Source organism: Leucopleurus acutus (assembly GCF_964270905.1).
Source record: "Leucopleurus acutus genome assembly, chromosome: 10".
Lineage (NCBI taxonomy): Eukaryota > Metazoa > Chordata > Mammalia > Artiodactyla > Delphinidae > Leucopleurus > Leucopleurus acutus.
In genome coordinates this window covers 68644468-68663458 of record NC_139153.1, presented here as the reverse complement: position 1 = coordinate 68663458, position 18991 = coordinate 68644468, and the positions used below count along the sequence as shown (strand labels likewise).

The 18991-nt window shown below is 38.6% G+C and overlaps 2 protein-coding genes across 3 annotated transcripts in view; one reads left to right on the top strand and one right to left on the bottom strand.

The window, feature by feature from the left end:
- ZFAND3 (zinc finger AN1-type containing 3) overlaps positions 1-18991 on the bottom strand; it is a 325453-nt gene that overhangs the window by 285483 nt on the left and 20979 nt on the right. The gene's annotated exons all lie outside the window — the stretch shown is intronic.
- LOC309967054 (elongation factor 1-alpha 1-like) lies at positions 1080-6567 on the top strand. Its single transcript, XM_082847529.1, is given in 3 exon segments — positions 1080-3660; positions 3663-4248; positions 4250-6567. Coding segments are annotated over 3 exon segments (1365 nt in total). The 5' UTR covers positions 1080-3221; the 3' UTR covers positions 4590-6567.

Genomic DNA, 18991 nt, shown 5'->3' with positions numbered 1-18991 from the left:
AGGCAAACTACCCCGTTTCCCCATTTAGTGCTGCAACTCCAGGAATCTAATGATTCTTCATTTTTTCAAAAAATTAAAATGGTAGTAAAATTCCCTAGTGTTGACAGCAGGTGATTTTTAACTTCACTGCTGCCTGACAGGCACCTACAGGCTTTACCTGGCCTCAATCTGTCCAGTTTGGAACTGCCAATTAGTCGCTTCTCAAAAGCAAATCTCAATGTAAGTCATTAAAAAAAAGTGCTTTGCAAAGCGCCAGATACAATGAATTAGTCAACCTCAGGACATTAGAACAAAATAAAACTTGGGTGCCCAATCCAGGCTGCAACTGTCAAAGCCAAGTGACAAACGAATATCGTTCCAGAGCAAAGAAAGGATCAAATTCTCAGAACAGTTGTGATACATATAGTGCTCCTCTTAAATACAAATACTCTTAACTACCGCAGCAATTGAACAGGTGTCTTCATTGGTAAGCTTAGCCTTTCTCAACTGAGGTTCCACAGGACAAAATTAAGCACTAATGCCCTAAGGCACAGGTTGGCAAACCTTTTCTGTGAATATTTTAAGCTTTTCAGACCACAGGGTCTCTGTCACTATTCAGTTCTGCCACTGGAGCTTGAAAGCAGCTGCCAACAATTAAGTAAAGGAATGAGGTAACTGTTCCAATGAAACTTTACGGACACTGAAATTTGAATTTCATATAATATTCACAGAATTATTCTCTTCAATGATTTTAAAACATAAAACGATTCTTATAAAAAATTTCTTAGTTCTTTGGCTAGATTTAGCTGAGGAGCAGTTTGTCGACCTACTCCCTAAGCCATCCTTTGTGTATTAATAGATTAACTTCTCTCTTATGCATGCAGAATTACACTAATTACACACCATACTACAGAGAATTGAGAAATAGTCACTCAAATCATTTTTTGCATGTCTGTAGTACTCTGATTGTCTAACAGAATAATACTCTGTCTAGTATGAAGCTAACTGATGAGATTTTGTTAGCACTTGTTAATTTGGGCAAATAACTTTACACAAGTTAAAAGTTACTCTTCTTAAAGCCTCTTAAATAAAAAATGTTGCCGATGGATAACAAAAATCAAACTGTTGCAAATTAAATCTCTGGTTAATATATTGCTAGAAATAATGAAGAAATTCTTTTAGTAAAGCCCAGAATTCAATTATCATCTTTCAATCCATTTTGTATCTTCAGATCCTGTTTCTTCTTAAAGCAGAACCTACCTGAATAAAAATCACAAGCATACATTACAGGATTGTCTCAGACAATTAAGTAGATTTGAGTTCTAGCTCCACCTCATTCTAGATGAGTGAGCTTGAGCAAGTTCCATACTCTCTTTACTCATCTGTTAAGCAGAGGAAATATCTGCAACCCTCCAAGAGAAGTCAAAAGTATACAATTAAACTTAGGCAGAAATAGTTTGTATAGTGCTCTAGAAATATCAGTTGCCATTATTAGGTGCTCAGTAACTTTCTTCATATTATCATCTTCTAATTTTTTATAACACTCCAGTGTTAGTTTCTGCTAAGCCTCAGGTTTAGTGGAATATTGTGCACCTAGTAGTACATTTCATTCAACACATTAAATTTAAGCAAAGCATAAGCAATAAGCAGTAAAGATGACTGAGATGGTCTCAGCACTCAAACAGTTTAGAATGAACGCCAACACGTATACATGATAAGTCAGTGCTGTAAGAGGAACAAATGAAAACCAACATGAATACTGTGGAATGAGAAAAAGTTTCACAGGTAGTTAATAAGGGCCTGGGTATGTGATGGGAGAGATACTGTAACAGAGGGAACTGCAAAAGCACAGATACAGAGGGGTAAGAGAACACTCCACACACCCCAAAATGCAAGGCAGTTCAAGTTCTAAAACAAAGTACAAAAGGAGAATTTCATTTTTAAAATCCAACCAGGAAAAGAAAAACCTTCCCATTAAGTCTCTAAAAAGTACACATCTTGAAGGATAAACAAGGGGGCTCATTTTAAGCCAAAGAGTTGGAAAAATTATGAACCATGCTACCTTCAACCCACTTCATCATCATTTCCCAAAGCACTTTACAATGTCTAAGAGGATATATTTAGAGGGGACTGAGTTACAGGAAAGGGATGTCTGGCCTAGCAAGTCTCTGAGGAAGTGGGGACTGGCATACCTGTCTCCCTTGATGACACATGCAATATATCAACCTGCTTCAAAAACCATTTTCTTAAATTCTGCAAGTTATCACCGTTCTCAGTAAGAAAAAGCAATACAGCAATTCTTAAAAGAATAAGTTACGTATGTTTCCTCGAGGGGAGTGGGGACTAGGAAATCTTACGTTCTTCCTCTAGAGTTTATTTTCTTACATTATTAAAAACCTTTCCCGTAAACAAATTTTATTCATGTTTTCTACCCCTTTACCACCAACAACAAAATTAATTTACCTTGTGCCTAAGCATGGTGAATTTTAACCCAGAAGACGAATGAGTAATGAGAAGGGTGTTCTGTAATTATTACCTCTCCCTCTCAAGATTGCCACTGCATCAGCCACGCCACCAGTAGAAGATTAAAGATGGCCCCCAACTCTCTGCTAGGCCTCTGACTGAGAGATGCAGTCCAGTCCCCATCCCCACTCCCGCCCCCTTGAATCTGGGCAGGTAACTGCTTTGACCATTACAATATGGAAGAAGTGATGCTACACCAGTTTCCAGATGAGCCTGTCAACTGTGTGAAATAATAATAAATTGCTTTTTTAAGGCCCTAAATTTTAGAGTAGTTTGCTAAGAAGCACCAGATAACTGGAACAGTAACCATGTCGCAGCTCCAGCTTTCAGGGCTTTCACCACACCACAACCAAAATACTGTTTCACTTATAAAAGGAAATAAAAACTCAGAAGTTACAATGTATTGGAAAGGTTTCTAACAGAATATGCTGTCAACTCTCAGAGCATAAAAAAGACGACCAAAGTGTCCTAATTCCTCCTAAGAAATGCAAAATGACCTAACATCAGTCAAGTTCCTCTGAAAGGTTATAAAAATCAAACTCCTTGAGTATACCCAAGTGATGCATTGATTCTTTAAACCAAAGAAAACCCTCTGGTCTGGAAGGTTAGATACCAGGAAGTAGTCATCTCCAGAAAGTAGTATTTAAAAAGGAAGTGAGGCCTTTTTCACAATGGGTTTGCCGCCAGGACACAGGTGTCACCACTAAACCTAAGCAAAAATGGGAAAGGAGAAGACCCACATCAACATCGTTGTCATTGGACACGTAGATTCGGGGAAGTCTACCACTACTGGCCATCTGATCTACAAATGTGGTGGGATCGACAAGAGAACCACTGAAAACTTCGAGAAAGAGTCTGCCAAGATGGGAAAGGGCTCCTTCAAGTATGCCTGGGTCTTGGACAAACTGAAAGCTGAATGCAAGTGTGGTATCACCACTGATATCTCCCTATGGAAATTCGAGACCAGCAAGTACTATGTGAACATCATTGATTCCCCAGGACACAGAGACTTCATCAAAAACATGATTACAGGCACATCCCAGGCTGACTGTGCTGTCCTGATTGTTGCTGCTGGTGGTGGTGAATCTAAAGCAGGTATTTCCAACAATGGGCAGACCCGTGAGCATGCCCTTCTGGCCTACACTCTGGGTCTGAAACTGTTGTTAACAAAATGGATTCCACTGAGCCACCTTACAGCCAGAAGAGATATGAGGAAACTGTTAAGGAAGTCAGCACCTATATTAAGAAAATTGGCTACAACCCCGACACAGTAGCATTTGTGCCAATTTCTGGCTGGAATGGTGACAACATGCTGGAGCCAAGCGCTAACATGCTGTGGTTCAAGGGATGGAAAGTCACCCGTAAAGATGGCAATGCCAGTGGAACCACAATGCTTGAAACTCTGGATTGCATCCTGCCACCAACTTGCCCAACTGACAAGCCCTTGCCTTTGCCCCTCCAGGACGTCTACAAAATTGGTGGTACTGGCACTGTCCCTGTGGGTCGAGTGGAGACTGGTGTTCTCAAACCTGGCATGGTGCTCACCTTTGCCCCAGTCAACGTGACAACTGAAGTGAAGTCTGCTGAAATGCACCATGAATCTTTGAGTGAAGCCCTTCGTGGGGACAATGTGGGCTTCAATGCCAAGAACGTGTCTGTCAAAGATGTTCATCGTGGCAATGCAGTTGGTGACAGCAAAAATGACCCACCGACAGAAGCAGCTGGCTTCCCAGCTCAGGTGATTATCAGGCCAAATCAGTGGCGGATATGCACCTGTGCTGGATTATCACACAGCTCACATTGCTTGCAAGTTTGCTGAGCTGAAGGAGAAGACTGATCGTCGTTCTGGGAAAAAGCTGGAAGATGGCCCCAAATTCTTGAAATCTGGTGATGCTGCCATCATTGATATGGTTCCTGGCAAACCCATGTGTGTTGAGAGCTTCTCTGACTATCCTCCTCTGGGCCATTTTGCTGTTCGTGACATGAGACAGACGGTTGCTGTGGGTGTCATCAAAGCAGTGGACAAGAAGGCAGCTGGAGGTGGCAAGGTCACCAAGTCTGCCCAGAAAGCTCAGAAAGCTAAATGAATATTATTCCCAATACCTGCCACCCCAGTCTTAATCAGTGGTGGAAGAACGGTCTCAGAACTGTTTGTCTCAATTGGCCATTTAAGTTTAATAGCAAAAGACTGGTTAATGATAACAATGCATCGTAAAACCTTCAGAAGGAAAGGAGAATGGTTTGTGAACCATTTGTTTTGTGCGTGGCAGTTTTATTAGTTTTTCAAATCAGTACTTTTTAATGGAAACAACTTGACCAAAACTCTGTCACAGAATTTGAGACCCATTAAAAAAGTTTAATGAGAAAAATTTTAAAAAGGAAGTAAGAAACAACTTTCATTTTATGCTATACACAACTCTGACTTGCTTAAAATAAGCATGTAATACTTTTACATTTTTAAAAAGATACTTCCTTTGAAAAAAACCAAACCATTGTAGTCCTAACAACTTTTAAATGCCTTTTTGGTTCACTAAGATGATGGCAAATGCCATTCTTAGCTATGCTTTCACAGAATGAAAGACGGTATCAGCCCCCAAATCGATACCTATTTTTAACAATGAGTAGACCCTGGCCTCTAACTTATTTCTCTTTCTCATCCCACTAGCCACATTCTCCTGCACAGTATGGCACTTCCAGTTAACACAGTGCCCAGCAAAGGGAGGAGGACTGTGAAAGTAGAAACTGCTTTGACTTCCTTCTTTCAAGCTTTGACGGGTACTAGGTAAAAGGAGAACAGTTTCAGAACTTCCCCCATGCCTCCAGCAACTCTGTGCTAGGCCTCCTTGCAAACCATTTCCCATGGTTTTCTCCTCTTGAGGCCTCTGCCTTACTCCCAAACCCCAAAAAATTAGCAACACAGCTGGATGCATATGAAAAAGATTGGCAAAAAGTCAAATCAGAAAGATGAGGGGCTGAAAAAAAAGGAGAATAGTTTCTCCCCTGAATATCTTTAAGTTTTCATAAACTATCCATATCTCTAACCTATTCTCTTTAGACCAATTCCTTGCTCCTAAGAAATTCCATCAGGAAACAGATAAAGGAAAGATGAAATTCAGAACATTTTGCTCTGCTTCTGGTTATTAATGTCAAGTAAAGAACCAAAGTGGAAAGTAAATAACCACAAGAAAAGTTACAAGTTTTTGAAATTATCACAGGTTTTGTTAGGTTCTTCTCTGACGTATCATTAAGCATTGAGGACTCACTGTTAGCTATAAGCACTTGCAAGGGCCCTTCCCAACCCTCAGTTTATCAGCAGACTCCCTAAAAGGATAGAAACAAAAGTTCAGCAAGTTCCAACTACGAATATTTCTTCCAAAACATCATTTATTAGAGTCTTATGATCTCAGATTCAAGTTATTCCACTTACTAAACCCTAATATTCCAATTTAGTTTCTCTCAGAGGAAAATACACAATACACAAATCAAGATAAAATATGAACTGATAAATGAGTTCTATAAAAACTTGATAAACAAAGAATAATGTAAGTACGGTTTAGCAAATTTAGATGTTAAAAAAAAAATGAGTCAAAAATGACCAAAGGGGGCGTCCCTGGTGGTGCAGTGGTTGAGAATCTGCCTGCTAATGCAGGGGACACGGGTTCGAGCCCTGGTCTGGGAGGATCCCACATGCCGCGGAGCAACTAGGCCCGTGAGCCACAACTACTGAGCCTGCGCGTCTGGAGCCTGTGCTCCACAACAAGAGAGGCCGTGATAGTGAGAGGCCCGCGCACTGCGATGAAGAGTGCCCCCTACTTGCCACAACTAGAGAAAGTCCTCGCACAGAAACGAAGACCCAACACAGCAAAAATAAAATTAATTAATTAATAAGCTCCTACCCCCAACATCTTCTTTAAAAAAAAAAAGAAATGACCAAAGGATCACCCATGCTAAATACATTAATAATACAGGGCAACTTGGAGAGCAAGAGATTGAGGAGAGGGAATCATGTAGCGTTATTTTTAAAGCAGTATAATGCGTGCGAAGTTAAGAGATAATCTTTTTTTTTCCCCCAGTACGTGGGCCTCTCACTGTTGTGTCCTCTCCCGTTGCGGAGCACAGGCTCCGGACGCGCAGGCTCAGCGGCCATGGCTCACGGGCCCAGCCGCTCCGCGGCATGTGGGATCTTCCCAGTCTGGGGCATGAACCCGTGTCCCCTGCATCGGCAGGTGGACTCTCAACCACTGCGCCACCAGGGAAGCCCTAAGAGATAATCTTATTACACCCAGCATTAGTTAGACATCTATTAACTTTGGGGATATGTTCCAATCCGTTTTTTGTTTTTTTTTAAGAAACTACAAGGATCCACACTGATAGTAGAAAAATTATCAGAGCTTTGTGTTAAAGAAACATGGGATGTCTAATCCAGAGAAGAAAAGGAAAAAAGGTCTCGTTTACCAAAGATTGTTGGATATATTAAAGGTTTTTTTAATGAGAAAAATGCCAAGTAAATGCAAAACAGGCTCAAATGTCAAGTCATTAGGCAAACACGGTCTCTGAACAAGAATACAGTGGACCACAAAGTTCCCAAAACAAAACTCTCATATTAGCTCTCAGTGTTGCCTTTGGCTTCAGGGAGACAGGCAGGATTTTACAAAATTGGACAAGTGAGGACAGGCACACTTTTGTTTAAAAAGCAAATCACCTTAATAGTCAGCAGACAGTGGGATAAAGGCACTAAGATTTAAAAAAAATCATCCCCTAGTAGAAATCAACACATAATGGATCAGATGGTTTTGCAACTGGGGTGCGCAAAGGGCTAGGGTATCTCACAAACCGTACCTAAAATCAAATCAAGGCAACTAGAAAAAACAAGGCTGGAATACAAAGTTACTTAAGAAAATTACAATCAATTCTAGCCCATTTCCTGATGTCAGGTAAGAATGCTTGGTGATAAGGGACTTTTGCAGTTATAATTTAAAAACCAAATTAGGGTATCTATAAACAGAGAAACAAAATAGTGGTATATTCACACAATAGAAACTATTAAAAAGTACACAATAAAAAGGAACAAACTACTGATATACCCAAGACTAATGAATATCAAAACATTACACTGAGTCAAGGAAGCCTTATAAAGAGTACATACCATGTGATTCCATTTACATGACTTCCAAATCAGGCAAAACTGATCTACAGTAGGAAAAACATTTTTCCCAGGGAGGGAAGAACAGGGAGCAGAATGACTGGAAAGAAACACGAAGGAACTTTTCACAGTGAGAGTACAATATAATATAGTATATACAGTATGATGTATATCTTGATAGAGGTTTGGGTTACACAGATAAGTACATGTGTCAAAACTCATCAAACAGTATACTTAAGATTTTTCTGTTTTCCACTCTAAACTGTACTTCAAATTTTTAAAAAAGTTAAAAAGTTAATAATATGCATATTGAAATATTTGGGGGTAAATGTACCGATGTCTGCAATTTACTTGGAAAATAAAAAAGTAAGATAGCAGAGTAGAAAGCAAATAAAGCAAAATATTACAGAATCTAGGTGGTAAACAGGTGTACAATTTGTGTACAATTCTTTCAATTTTTGTTTTTCATGATAAATACAATTATTTCATGATAAAATGTTAGGCAAAAAAAGAAAATTTGATATTAGAAAAAGTCTCTTTCCATTAAGCTATTACTCAAAGAATTAAGGCTCATTTGGAGCCTCTCTTTGGAATAGGGACTATCATTACCCACCTTCATTACTGGAGTAAAATATTTACTCAAGACCATCCAGTTCCCTCTGTGCTGATTCTTCTATCACCCAACAAACTTCTAACCAATTACTGTTCCTCAAGTACCCTGAATTCACAAAAGGGATGCTCTGGACTGAGGCAAACATATAAAAGCATTATAGTCACAGATGAAGTACAGCCTAAAAAGCTTTTAATCAATTGGTTCTGTGCTTTATTAATGTAATTAATCTTCCTCTTATCTCTGGTTTTTCTAATCAACTGGTCTCTTATGAGTCTGGTTAGCATAATTACCTCCCCAAAAGTCTTAGGAAACCTTCAATATAAGTTTCTAGTTTGGGAAGCAAAGGACCAGGCCACAGACAGCATGTCTCAAAAACAGACACCAAGATTTCTCTGTTGGCGCAGTGGTTAAGAATCCGCCTGCCAATACAGGTGACAGGGGTTCGATCCCTGGTCCAGGAAGATCCCACATGCCGCAGAGCAACTAAGCCTCTGTGCCACAACTACTCAGCCTGTGCTCTAGAGCCCGCGAGCCACAACTACTGAGCCCGTGTGCTACAACTACTGATGCCCACACACCTACAGCCCATGCTCCACAACAAGAGAAGCCACCACAATGAGAAGCCTGCGCACCTCAATGAAGAGTAGCCCACACTTGCCACAACTAAAGAAAGCCCATGCGCAGCAACAAAGACCAAATGCAGCCAAAAATAAATTGATTAATTTTTTTTTAAGTAAGTGTAAATTTGTAATTTAAAGGAAGAAGAAAAGCAACACCAACCTTGTGAAGGTAACCATGCCTGAAGCAGCCAGCTGGTTTTCTCACCTGTAAAATTCCGATATCTGTCTTGCCCAAAACAGGCTTGTGAGGATAACTAAGATAACATACATGAAAGCATTTTAAAAATAAAGTTCTACACAAGTGTTATATATTATTATGATTCCATGATGCTACTAACAACCTCTCAAAACCACCTGTGCTGCTGAATAAGGAAAGAATTATTTAAACAGATCATTACCATAAAGGAATAAGGTCACTTAAGAGAATTTTCCAGTACAAACACCTGACCCACAGTGATTAGTGTTGACTCACAGATATCTCTATGAGTCAAGAACTACTATCCCCCATTTACAACAGGTCTTTTTGTCTCACCCACATTCAAGTACACAAAGTAATAGGGGAGACAGACACTGTTGAGTTTAATGGCTTACTGGCATTATTCTGGGAGTACTACTAAATACCTCTTGCAAATCCAATGTTCACAACACTACTACACAATTAAAAAGGCCCTAATTCAAGCAGTTATCACCAAGTAAATTATCTTGTCCATTTCAAACAGATTCCCCATGAAGATCAGCAGCAGCACCTAAGGCTTTATATCACGACCGACCTCATCGTGGTTTTGAAAATAAATTTCTCCTAATCCTTATAGCTACTCAACAGATTCAGCATAACTTTAAGATCATTCATTTCAGGCTATCATCAAAAAGTCTACAAACAATACATGCTGCAGAGGATGTGGAGAAAAGGGAACCCTCGTGTTGGTGGGAATGTAAATTGGTGTAGCCACTGTGGAAAACAGTATGGCGGTTCCTTAAAAAACTAAAAGTAGGGACCTCCCTGGTGGCACAGTGTTATGAATCCACCTAGCCTACCAGTGCAGGGGACATGGGTTCGAGCCCTGGTCCGGGAAGATCCCACATGCCACAGAGCAACTGAACTCGGGTGCCACAACTACTGAGGCTGCATTCTAGAGCCTGAGAGCCACAACTACTGAAGCCCATGCACCTAGAAACCATGCTCCGCAACAGAAGCTACCGCAATGAGAAGCCCGCGCACCGCAACAAAGAGCAGCCCCCGCTTACTGCAACTAGAGAAAGCCCACACACAGCAACAATGACCCAATGCAGCCAAAAATAAATTTTACAAAATAAAATAAAAGTGCAACTACCGTATGATCCAGCAATTCCAATTCTCGCTATACAGTGGGAAAAAATGAAAACTTTAATTCGACAAAATCCATGCACCCCAATGTTCATAGCAGCACTATTTATAGCTGCCAAGACATGGAAGCAACCCAAGTGCCCATCAACAGAAGACTGGCTTAAGAAGATGTGATATATATATACATATATATATATTATATATATATATAAAATATATACGTATATATGTACTGGAACATTACTCAGCCATAAAAAAATATTGCCATTTACAGCAACATGAATGAACCTAGAGAATAAGTCAGAGAAAGACAAATAAATATATCATTTATATGTGGAATCTAAAAAATAATACAAATGAATCAATATACAAAACAGAACCAGACTCACAGACAGAAAACAAACTTACGTTACCAAGGGGAGGCGGGGGAAGGACAAATTAGGAATATGGGATTAACAGATATTTTATACTTAAAATAGATAACCAATAAGGATTTACTATATAGCACAGGGAATTATACCCAATACCTTATAATAACCCATAATGAACATAATCTGCAAAATAAACAAAAAAAGATTATTCATTCAAATGGGAAATAGTACCATACTTGAAGACAGGGTCATCTGCAGAAAACTGAGACATACTTAAGAGTACAATTTCTCTCCCTCTAAAAAAAAAAAAATTCTCTCCCTCTCTTTTTTTAAAGTAGTGATTGAAGATGACAAAATAAACTTTCTTCTAAAAATTTTAGTTTAAGCCTAAAATTCTAAGTTCAAAGTTTATAATCACCACATACCCTGTGGACAAAAGAAACAAAAAGAAAAAGGGGCTGATTAAAGTTTATCCCAAGGCCTTCATCATTCACTATTTACTGATTAGTTATAAGGTGCTCAGCACCATTATAAATTACAAAAGATACAAAAATGTATCCTTTATACAACCTTATAAAAACAGAAATCTGGTAAGAGGCAGGAAATGCATACTAATTCCCTTGGCCAATTTTTCCAAGGGTCAACAAAGGCTCTTCTTTGTCCCACAAGCAATTCAACTGTACAAAAAAAATAAAGATGAAAATATTTAAACACTTGCTCTTCAACACAGCAATGACCTACCTAAAACAAGAGTTAACAAACTGTGGACATAAGTTACCTTTCATATCAGAATTTGAATACAAAATACCATTTAAAGCTCTTTTTTGATTCAGCAGGGCTCCCACAAAACACACATTTAAAAGCCAAGCCCAGCCAAAATCCTTGTAACATTTGGGAGGGAAAGTCTAAATTTCAAATGTTTAAATGGAAGAAAAGATGGCACGTTATATGTGAATAGAATGTGACAAATATTAAATGCAGTCCAGCTACTTACATTTAACCTTCTATGTAAAGGAATTACCACTACTCTTACCAAGTAGTTTAGAGTGGGAGTGCAGCATAGTGAGAGGAATACAAGCTCTGAGGAGTCAGGCCACTGATTTGCTATGCAAAATCTTGGAAAACTGACTAAGCTTCAATTTCCTTGTTTCTAAAACAGGAAACCACTATTTCACAACCACACAATTCCTATGAGGATTAGGAAAATAATACATATAAAGTGACAGTCGTCCTGTAAATGGCAGCAACTGTTACTGCTTCCAGTATTAATGTATATTTGAGCTAACACCTTAAAAAAAAAAAAAAAAGACTGAAACAAAAAGAAATTAGAAAATACTCTGAGATGAAAACAATACACCAAAATTTACAGGATGCAGTTAAGGGAGTGCTTAGAGGGAAATTTATACCTGTCTATGCCTATATCAAAAAAGAAGAAAGATCTCAAATCAAACTAATCTTCCACCTTAAAACATGAGAAAAAGAGCAAATTAAACGTAAAGAAAGCAGAAGAAATGAAATAATAAAGCTGAACAGAAAGTAATGCTATAAAAAAAGAGAAAAACTATAAAGTAAGTGAAATTAAAAGTTGGTTCTTTGGGCTTCCCTCGTGGCACAGTGGTTGAGACTCCGCCTACCAATGCAGGGGACACGGGTTTGTGCCCCAGTCCGGGAAGATCCCACATGCCGCGGAGCAGCTGGGCCCGTGAGCCATGGCCGCTGAGCCTGCGCGTCCGGAGCCTGTGCTCTGCAACGGGAGAGGCCACAACAGTGAGAGGCCCGCGTACAGCAAAAAAAAAAAAAAAAAAAAAAAAGTTGGTTCTTTGAAGAAAATCAACAAAACTGACGAACTTGAAGCTGGACTGACCAAGAAAAAACAGAGAGAAGACCCAAATTATTAAACTCAGGAATGAAAGACAGGACATCACAACCAATGCTACAGATAATTAAAAAGATATAAGGGAAGATGACTTTGATGAAAAGGATAAATTTCTAAAAAACACAAAGTACTAAAACTCACAAGAAACATTAGAAAATCTGAATAGACCTACAAGTAAGGAGATGGAATTGGTAATTTTAAAACTTTCCACAAAGAAAAGCCCAAGCACGGATGGATTCACTGATGAATTTTAACAAATATTTAAAGAAGAATGAATACCAATTCTTCACACTCTTCCCAAAAAATGGAAGAGGGAACACATCCCAATTCATTCTATGAGCCCAGTATTACCCTGATACCAAAACCAGACAAAGATATCACAACAAAACAAAACTAGAAATCAAAATATCATATAGTCACAAAAATCCTCAGTAAAATACTAGCAAACCAAATCCAACAACAAATAAAAAGGATTATACACTAAGACCAAATAGGATTTATCCCAGGACTGCAAGGCTGGTTTAGTATCAGAAAATTAACCAAACTAATAGATCATGTAGTGAAAGATTAAAGGACAAAAAACCACATTACAGTCTGAATTATACACAGAAAAAGCATTTGACCAAATCCAATACCCCTTCATGAAAATAAATAAATAAACTCAACAAACTAAGGATACAAAGGAACTTCTTCATCCTGATGAAAGGGATTTACAAAAAAGCTAAAATCATCACCACTGCTAACTTCATTACTTAATGGTGAAAGACTGAAAGCTTCCCCCCATAAGATCCAGAACAAGACAAGGATGTCTGCTTTCATCATTTCTTTTTTTTTTTTTTTTTAAGGTGGGCTTGTATTGCTATAAACTTCCCCCTTAGAACTGCTTTTGCTGCATCCCACAGGTTTTGGGTCGTTGTGTTTCCACTGTCATTTGTTTCTAGGTATTTTTTGATTTCCTCTTTGATTTCTTCAGTGATCACCTCATTATTAAGTAGTGTATTGTTTAGCCTCCATGTGTTTGTATTTTTTACAGATCTTTTCCTGTAATTGATATCTAGTCTCATGGCATTGTGGTCAGAGAAGATACTTGATACAATTTCAATTTTCTTAAATTTACCAAGGCTTGATTTGTGACCCAAGATATGATCTATCCTGGAGAATGTTCCATGAGCATTTGAGAAAAATGTGTATTCTGTTGTTTTTGGATGGAATGTCCTATAAATATCAATTAACTCCATCTCGTTTAATGTATCATTTAAAGCTTGTGTTTCCTTATTTATTTTCATTTTGGATGATCTGTCCATTGGTGAAAGTGGGGTGTTAAAGTCCCCTACTATGAATGTGTTACTGTCAATTTCCCCTTTTATGGTTGTCAGTATTTGCCTTATGTATTGAGGTGCACCTATGTTGGGTGCATAAATATTTACAATTGTTATATCTTCCTCTTGGATCGATCCCTTGATCATTATGTAGTGTCCTTCTTTGTCTCTTCTAATAGTCTTTGTTTTAAAGTCTATTTTGTCTGATATGAGAATTGCTACTCCAGCTTTCTTTTGGTTTCCATTTGCATGAAATACCTTTTTCCATCCCCTTACTTTCAGTCTGTATGTGTCTCTAGGTCTGAAGTGGGTCTCTTGTAGACAGCAAATATATGGGTCTTGTTTTTGTATCCATTCAGCCAATCTGTGTCTTTTGGTGGGAGCATTTAGTCCATTTACATTTAAGGTAATTATCGATATGTGTGTTCCTGTTCCCATTTTCTTAATTGTTTTGGGTTCGTTATTGTAGGTCCTTTCCTTCTTTTGTGTTTCTTGCCTAGAGAAGTTCCTTTAGCAGTTGTTGTAGAGCTGGTTTGGTGGTGCTGAACTCTCTCAGCTTTTGCTTGTCTGTAAAGGTTTTAATTTCTCCATCAAATCTGAATGAGATCCTTGCTGGGTAGAGTAATCTTGGTTGCAGGTTTTTCTCCTTCAACACTTTCAATATGTCCTGCCACTCCCTTCTGGCTTGCAGAGTTTCTGCTGAAAGATCAGCTGTTAACCTTATGGGGGTTCCCTTGTGTGTTATTTGTTGTTTTTCCCTTGCTGCTTTTAATATGTTTTCTTTGTATTTAATTTTTGACAGTTTGATTAATATGTGTCTTGGCGTATTTCTCCTTGGATTTATCCTGTATGGGACTCTCTGTGCTTCCTGGACTTGATTAACTATTTCCTTTCCCATATTAGGGAAGTTTTCAACTATAATCTCTTCAAATATTTTCTCAGTCCCTTTCTTTTTCTCTTCTTCTTCTGGAACCCCTATAATTCGAATGTTGGTGCGTTTAATGTTGTCCCAGAGGTCTCTGAGACTGTCCTCAGTTCTTTTCATTCTTTTTTCTTTATTCTGCTCTGCAGTAGTTATTTCCACTATTTTATCTTCCAGGTCACTTATCCGTTCTTCTGCCTCAGTTATTCTGCTATTGATCCCATCTAGAGTACTTTTAATTTCATTTATTGTGTTGTTCATCGTTGCTTGTTTCATCTTTAGTTCTTCTAGGTCCTTGTTAACTGATTCTTGCAATTTGTCCATTCTATTGTCCATTCTATCTCCAAGATTTCGGATCAACCTTACTATCATTATTCTGAATTCTTTTTCAGGTAGACTGCCTATTTCCTCTTCATTTGTTAGGTCTGGTGGGTTTTTATCTTGCTCCTTCATCTGCTGTGTGTTTTTCTGTCTTTTCATTTTGCTTATCTTACTGTGTTTGGGGTCTCCTTTTTTGGAGGCTGAAGGTTCGTAGTTCCTGTTGTTTTTTGTGTCTGTCCCCAGTGGCTAAGGTTGGTTCAGTGGGTTGTGTAGGCTTCCTGGTGGAGGGTACTAGTGCCTGTGTTCTGGTGGATGAGGCTGGATCTTGTCTTTCTGGTGGGCAGGTCCACGTCTGGTGGTGTGTTTTGGGGTGTCTGTAGACTTATTATGATTTTGGGCAGCCTCTCTGCTAATCGGTGGGGTTGTGTTCCTGTCTTGCTAGTTGTTTGGCATAGGATGTCCAGCACTGTAGCTTGCTGGTCGTTGAGTGAAGCTGGGTGCTGGCATTGAGATGGAGATCTCTGGGAGATTTTTGCTGTTTGATATTATGTGCAGCTGGGAGGCCTCTTGTGGACCAGTGTCCTGAAGTTGGCTCTCCCACCTCAGAGGCACAGCACTGACTCCTGGCTGCAGCACCAAGAGCCTTTCATCCACCGGGCTCCTTAATTTGGGATGATTCGTTGTCTATTCAGGTATTCCACAGATGCAGGGTATATCAAGTTGATTGTGGAGCTTTAATCCGCTGCTTCTGAGGCTGCTGGGAGAGATTTCCCCCATAAGATCCAGAACAAGACGAGGATGTCTGCTTTCATCATTTCTATTTAACCTTGTATTACAAAGATTGGGGGAAAAAAAGAAGTAAAACTATCCCTATTTGCAGATGACATGATCTCGTATATAGAAACATCCTAAGGAATTCACTAAAAAATTACTGGAGCTAAGAAGTTCAGCAGGTTTGCAGGATATAAGAATACACAAAAATCAATTGTATTTCTATATGCTATCACCACACAATCTGAAACTGAGTATCAAAACAAATAAAATAGGTATACATTTAACAAAGGAGTGCAAGCCTTCTACACTGAAAACTATAAAACATTGTTAAAAGAAATTGAAGATATAGGACTTCCCAGGTGGTCCAGTGGTTAAGACTCTGCCTTCCAATGGAGGGAGCATGGGTTCAATCCCTGGTCAGGGAACTAAGATCCCACATGACACGTGGTGCGGCCAAAAAAAAAGTAAAAGAAATTGAAGACACAGATAAATGAAAAGATATCCCAACATTCAAGTGTAGAAAGACTAAATACTGTTAACATGGCAACAGTCCCCAAATTAACCTAAGAGATGCAATGCAATCCCTTATCAAATTCCTAGCTGGTTTTGCAGAAACTGACAAGCTGATCCTAAAATTCATATGGAAATGCAAAGGACCCAAAATACGCAAAACAATCTTGATAAAGAAGAACAAAGTTGGAGGAATCACACTTTCTGATTTCAAAACCTACTAGAAAGTAAGTATTCAAGACAGTGGGGATATAGGCATCAATGGAATAAAACTGTGAGTCCACAAGTAAACTTTTACATTTATGGTTAACTGATTTTTGACAAGGGTGCCAAGACAATTCAATGGGGAAAGAATAGTTTTTTCAACAAATTGTGTGGGGGCATTCACATTACCCACATGCAAAAGAATAAAGGAGGAACCCTGTCTCACACTATATACACAAATTAACTCAAAATGATCAACAATTTAAACAGCTAAGACTTCAAAACATAATTTTAATGATACAACATAGTTGTAAATCTTCATGATCTTGGATCAGGCAACATTTTCTTAGATATGACATCAAAAACACAAGCAACCAAAAAAAAGACGATAAATTGGACTTCATGAGAATTAAAAACTTCTGCGCCTAAAAGGACACTATCTCAAAAAAAGTGAAAAACCACCTACAGAATGGGAGAAAGTATATGTAAATCATATATCTGATAAGAGACTAGTAACCAAAATATATACCAATAAAAAAAGGTTTATAACTCAACAATAAAAACACATAACCCGATTTAAAAATGGACAAAGGACTGAACAAGCATTTCTCCAAGGAAGATATACAAATGGCCAAGAGGCATATGAAAAGATGTTCAACATCATTAGTCATTAGCAAAAGCAAATCGAAACCACAGTGAGATGCTACTTCATACCCACTACGATGGCTGTAATCAAAAAGATGGGCAAGGATATGGAGACACTAGAGCCCTCATACATTGCTGGTGGGAATATAAAATGGTGCAGCCACTCTGGAAAACAATATGGCAGTTACTCAAAAAGTTAAACATCGAATAACCATATCACCCAGCTTCCCCTCCTAGGTATATATCCAAGAGAGTTGAAAACACGTGTTCAAACAAAAACTTGTACACAAATGTTCATGGCATTATTCATACTAGCCAAAAAGTGATTAACAACCCACAATGTCCATCAACTGATGAGTGGATAAACAAAATGTGGTATACCGGGACTTCCCTGGTGGTGCAGTGGTTGGGAATCCGCCTGCCAATGCAGGGGACACAGGTTCGAGCCCTGGTCCGGGAAGATCCCACATGCCGTGGGGCAGCTAAGCCCGTGCGCCACAACTACTGAGCCTGTGCTTTGGAGCCCACAAGCCACAACTATGGAGCCCGTGGGCCACAACTACTGATGTCTGCAAGCCTAGAGCCCGCCCACCACAACGAAGAGTAGCCTCCGCTCTCCACAACTAGAGAAAGCCCACGCACAGCAACAAAGACCCAACGCAGCCAAAAACAAATAAATTAATTAATAAAAAAAAAAATGTGGTACACCCATACAAAGGAATATTATTCAACCGTAAAAAGAAATGAAGTACTAATACATGCTACAACACAGATGAACCTTAAAACCATTCTACTAAGTGAAAGGCGGCAGACACAAAAGGCCACATATTTTATGATTCCATTTATATAAAATGTTCAGAACTGGCAAATCAATAAAAACAGAGAGTTAGATTTGTGACTGCCAGAGGGAAAGAGCAATGTAGAGTAACTGCTAATGGGTACATGATTTCTTTTTGAGGTAAAAATTTTCTGGAGCTTGATGGTGGTGACAGCTGCACAACTTTCTGAATATACTAAAAATCACTAAATTGTACACTTTTAAAGGATGAATTTTAAGGTATGTGAATTGTACTTTCTATGTTCAATAATGTAATATTAAGGCCTTATTCAAAAATTTTCAATCTCTTAACTAGAAAATGATAATCCCAAGGTTTTAGCTGAAACAAATAGCAGCAGCAGCACTTCAAACATGCATGAAATTCTGAGCCAGGAGATCAAGCACCACCTTTCTAATCTTTCTGGGTTAAAATACTGCAAGTTGTCCTTGTCTACAGATCCAGCCAATGCCCTGGACCTTCTTGTCAGTCTCCATGTTGTAAAGCAGCAGGGAGTCAAAACAGCTTCAGGCTGGGTATTCCAAAATCCAGCAACAGCAAGTTGCCAATATACTTATGAGACTATTAAACCAAAACCATATAATTTTAAACAAATTTAAAGTTTATCTTTGTGTATTTACCATTAACACATATTTAACATTAACGTATTTACCATTAACACAAAAGTATACAATTGTACTTTAATAAGAGCTCATCTAAAAATTCCAATGACCCAACTGTCCTTGATCACAGAATTCAAATGCTGAAATGCTTAAAATTCCTTCAAGTCATAACATAGCAGTCACATAGCTAAATAAACAGAAGACTTTATAGAAAATAACATGCAGCAAAATAATATTTTCACAATACCTGAAAAATGCAGTTTGACCTTAACTCTCAATCACACTATGTATGGACTAATACGTACTCTCTTCTGTGTCATACTGACACACAACCATAATAATGAGTAAAACAGTACAAATCAGTATCAGCCAAGAAGTGTGTGCCCTCATATTACTTCAGATCTCACTT